Below are 1,882 nucleotides of genomic sequence, written 5' to 3'. Positions count from 1 at the left end.
GGGGCTGTTTTGGTCAATTTGGGCTCAACTGGGGGCATTTCAGTTCTTCTTGAATCCATTTGGTGCTGTTTGTTTCAGTGTGCTTTGGGGCTCTGTGCCCCCATTTGGGGCTTATTTGGAGCCGTTTGGATCCGTTTGGGCCTTTCAGCAATGGATGCTGATAAGGCACTATTTTGCTTTTCACGCCATGTAATAATTTCAGTCACATTCTGCGTTTCCTTTCTCCTTCCCGCCCGCTCTACCAGAACAGGACGGGCAGATCTCAGCTCCACGATCCAACGCTTTCACACTATGACGACAGGAGACCAACAACCAAATTCCCCACAGCACGAAGCAGCGCTGTTCTGCCCAGGAGGAGAAAACCAACGATCCAAATGGGGTAAGAGAATAGAATCTGTGACCCGTCCCTGGGGGAGTCCAGGAACTGTGTGCATGCGGTACAAAGTGATGCGGTGCCGTGGGGAAATAGTGGTGCTGTGTGCACCTAGTGGTTGGACTGGATGATCTTGGAGGAACTGTGAACGGGTCACCCCATGGAAGAGAAGGGTGCGTTCTCTATGGCTTAATTTGTTTAGCACCAGCGCTGCTGAGGGGGAGAGGGAAGGCGAGTGGAGAAAGGGAAGGCAGCCAAGGGCCGTGGGAGAAGGGACAGCAGCCAAGGGGCGGTGTGTAATGAAAACCACAACGTGAAGTGAAGGCAGCCACGGCGGGGAGGAAGTGTCATGGTTTTATGACTTTGATTTTGGTGTTTCCCATTCATGTGGGTTGGTTTGCTTAGCAACAGGGGATAGTACATCCGTTTAAGAACCAATGAATGAGGTCAGCAGAAGGAATGCATGAGTGATAGCTCTAGGACTAGTTGCAGAGCACAACATGTTTTGTAACTTGCCCTTAGAAACAGCCAGTTTGAAAAAGTAGAAATACCATATATTTCAGTAACCTATTTTAGAAATAGACTTGTTGAATGATGGGATTAATTCTCACCTGTAAATCTGTGATAGTTGTGAATAGGATGGGAATAGTATTATGGACTGGAAATCATTCTGTTATTCTGTTCTGTTTGGGTAAGAGACCCTGAGCAGCAGAACAGCAGGGTTATCCAACCTGTGGGAAGCCAGGGCCTGCCCACAAGGCTGGATTGTCTCACTGAGTGGGCAGGTTGGGATGCAGCAGGCGGGCATCAGGATGCCCCCCTCGATCGATGCGGTACAAAGTGATGTGGTGCAGTGGGGAAATAGTGGTGGTGTGTGGATGGTTGGACGGGATGATCTTGCAGGTCTTTTCCAACCGTGGTTATTTTGTGACACTACGAACTGTTCTCTGCCCCACCAGGCTGTAAATGGAACGTGGTTGGAAGGAAAAGCTGCCACGTGCTCTGCGTGGGTTTGTGTGCAGTGCCATGGATCCTTGTCCTGGTGCTGGTGGCTGTGATAGGTGAGTGCCACCTGCATCCCCACGGTGATGGAACCTCTATTGTGGGTGTAGGACGGGGGACAATGGGGTTCCCAGTGCCCTGAGCTGCTCCCCAAGCACAGCCCTGATCCCAGCTCCTTGGGCGCCCACGTGCTGCCCTAAACCACGTTCTGCTCCACCTTCCCAACCCCTGCGACCGTTCCAAGGGCATCGCGCCATGTCCGCGTATCCCAACCCCCACATCTGCTGCAGGGGAACGTTCCTTGCCTCTCACTTGCCCAACTTTCTCCCTGTCAGTGCTCCAGCGTCCGTCGTGCTCACCTTGCCCACAGTTCTCCCACGTGTGCCCCAACGCCTGGGTCGGTTTCCAAGGGAAATGCTATTATTTTTCGAACAACGAGAGTGACTGGAACAGCAGCAGGGAGCACTGCCAGCGCCTCGGAGCTTCCCTGGCCACCATAGACACCGT

At 52.6% G+C, this 1,882-nt stretch overlaps 1 protein-coding gene across 1 annotated transcript in view; it reads left to right on the top strand.

Moving 5' to 3' along the window:
* The first annotated feature begins 6 nt into the window (after window positions 1–6).
* The window catches only part of LOC110391574 (C-type lectin domain family 2 member B-like), a 3,688-nt gene continuing 1,812 nt past the window's right edge, over window positions 7–1,882 (top strand). Inside the window, exons 1-3 of the mRNA XM_021383521.1 lie at window positions 7–379; window positions 1,333–1,434; window positions 1,711–1,880. Coding sequence (XP_021239196.1) covers window positions 151–379; window positions 1,333–1,434; window positions 1,711–1,880 — 501 coding nt within the window. The 5' untranslated portion in view covers window positions 7–150. The remainder of the gene's footprint in view (window positions 380–1,332; window positions 1,435–1,710; window positions 1,881–1,882) is intronic.

Source organism: Numida meleagris, unplaced genomic scaffold (genome assembly GCF_002078875.1).
Source record: "Numida meleagris isolate 19003 breed g44 Domestic line unplaced genomic scaffold, NumMel1.0 unplaced_Scaffold406, whole genome shotgun sequence".
Taxonomy (NCBI): domain Eukaryota; kingdom Metazoa; phylum Chordata; class Aves; order Galliformes; family Numididae; genus Numida; species Numida meleagris.
Note: the sequence above shows the minus strand (reverse complement) of the source record. Positions and strands in the feature narration are given on the sequence as shown.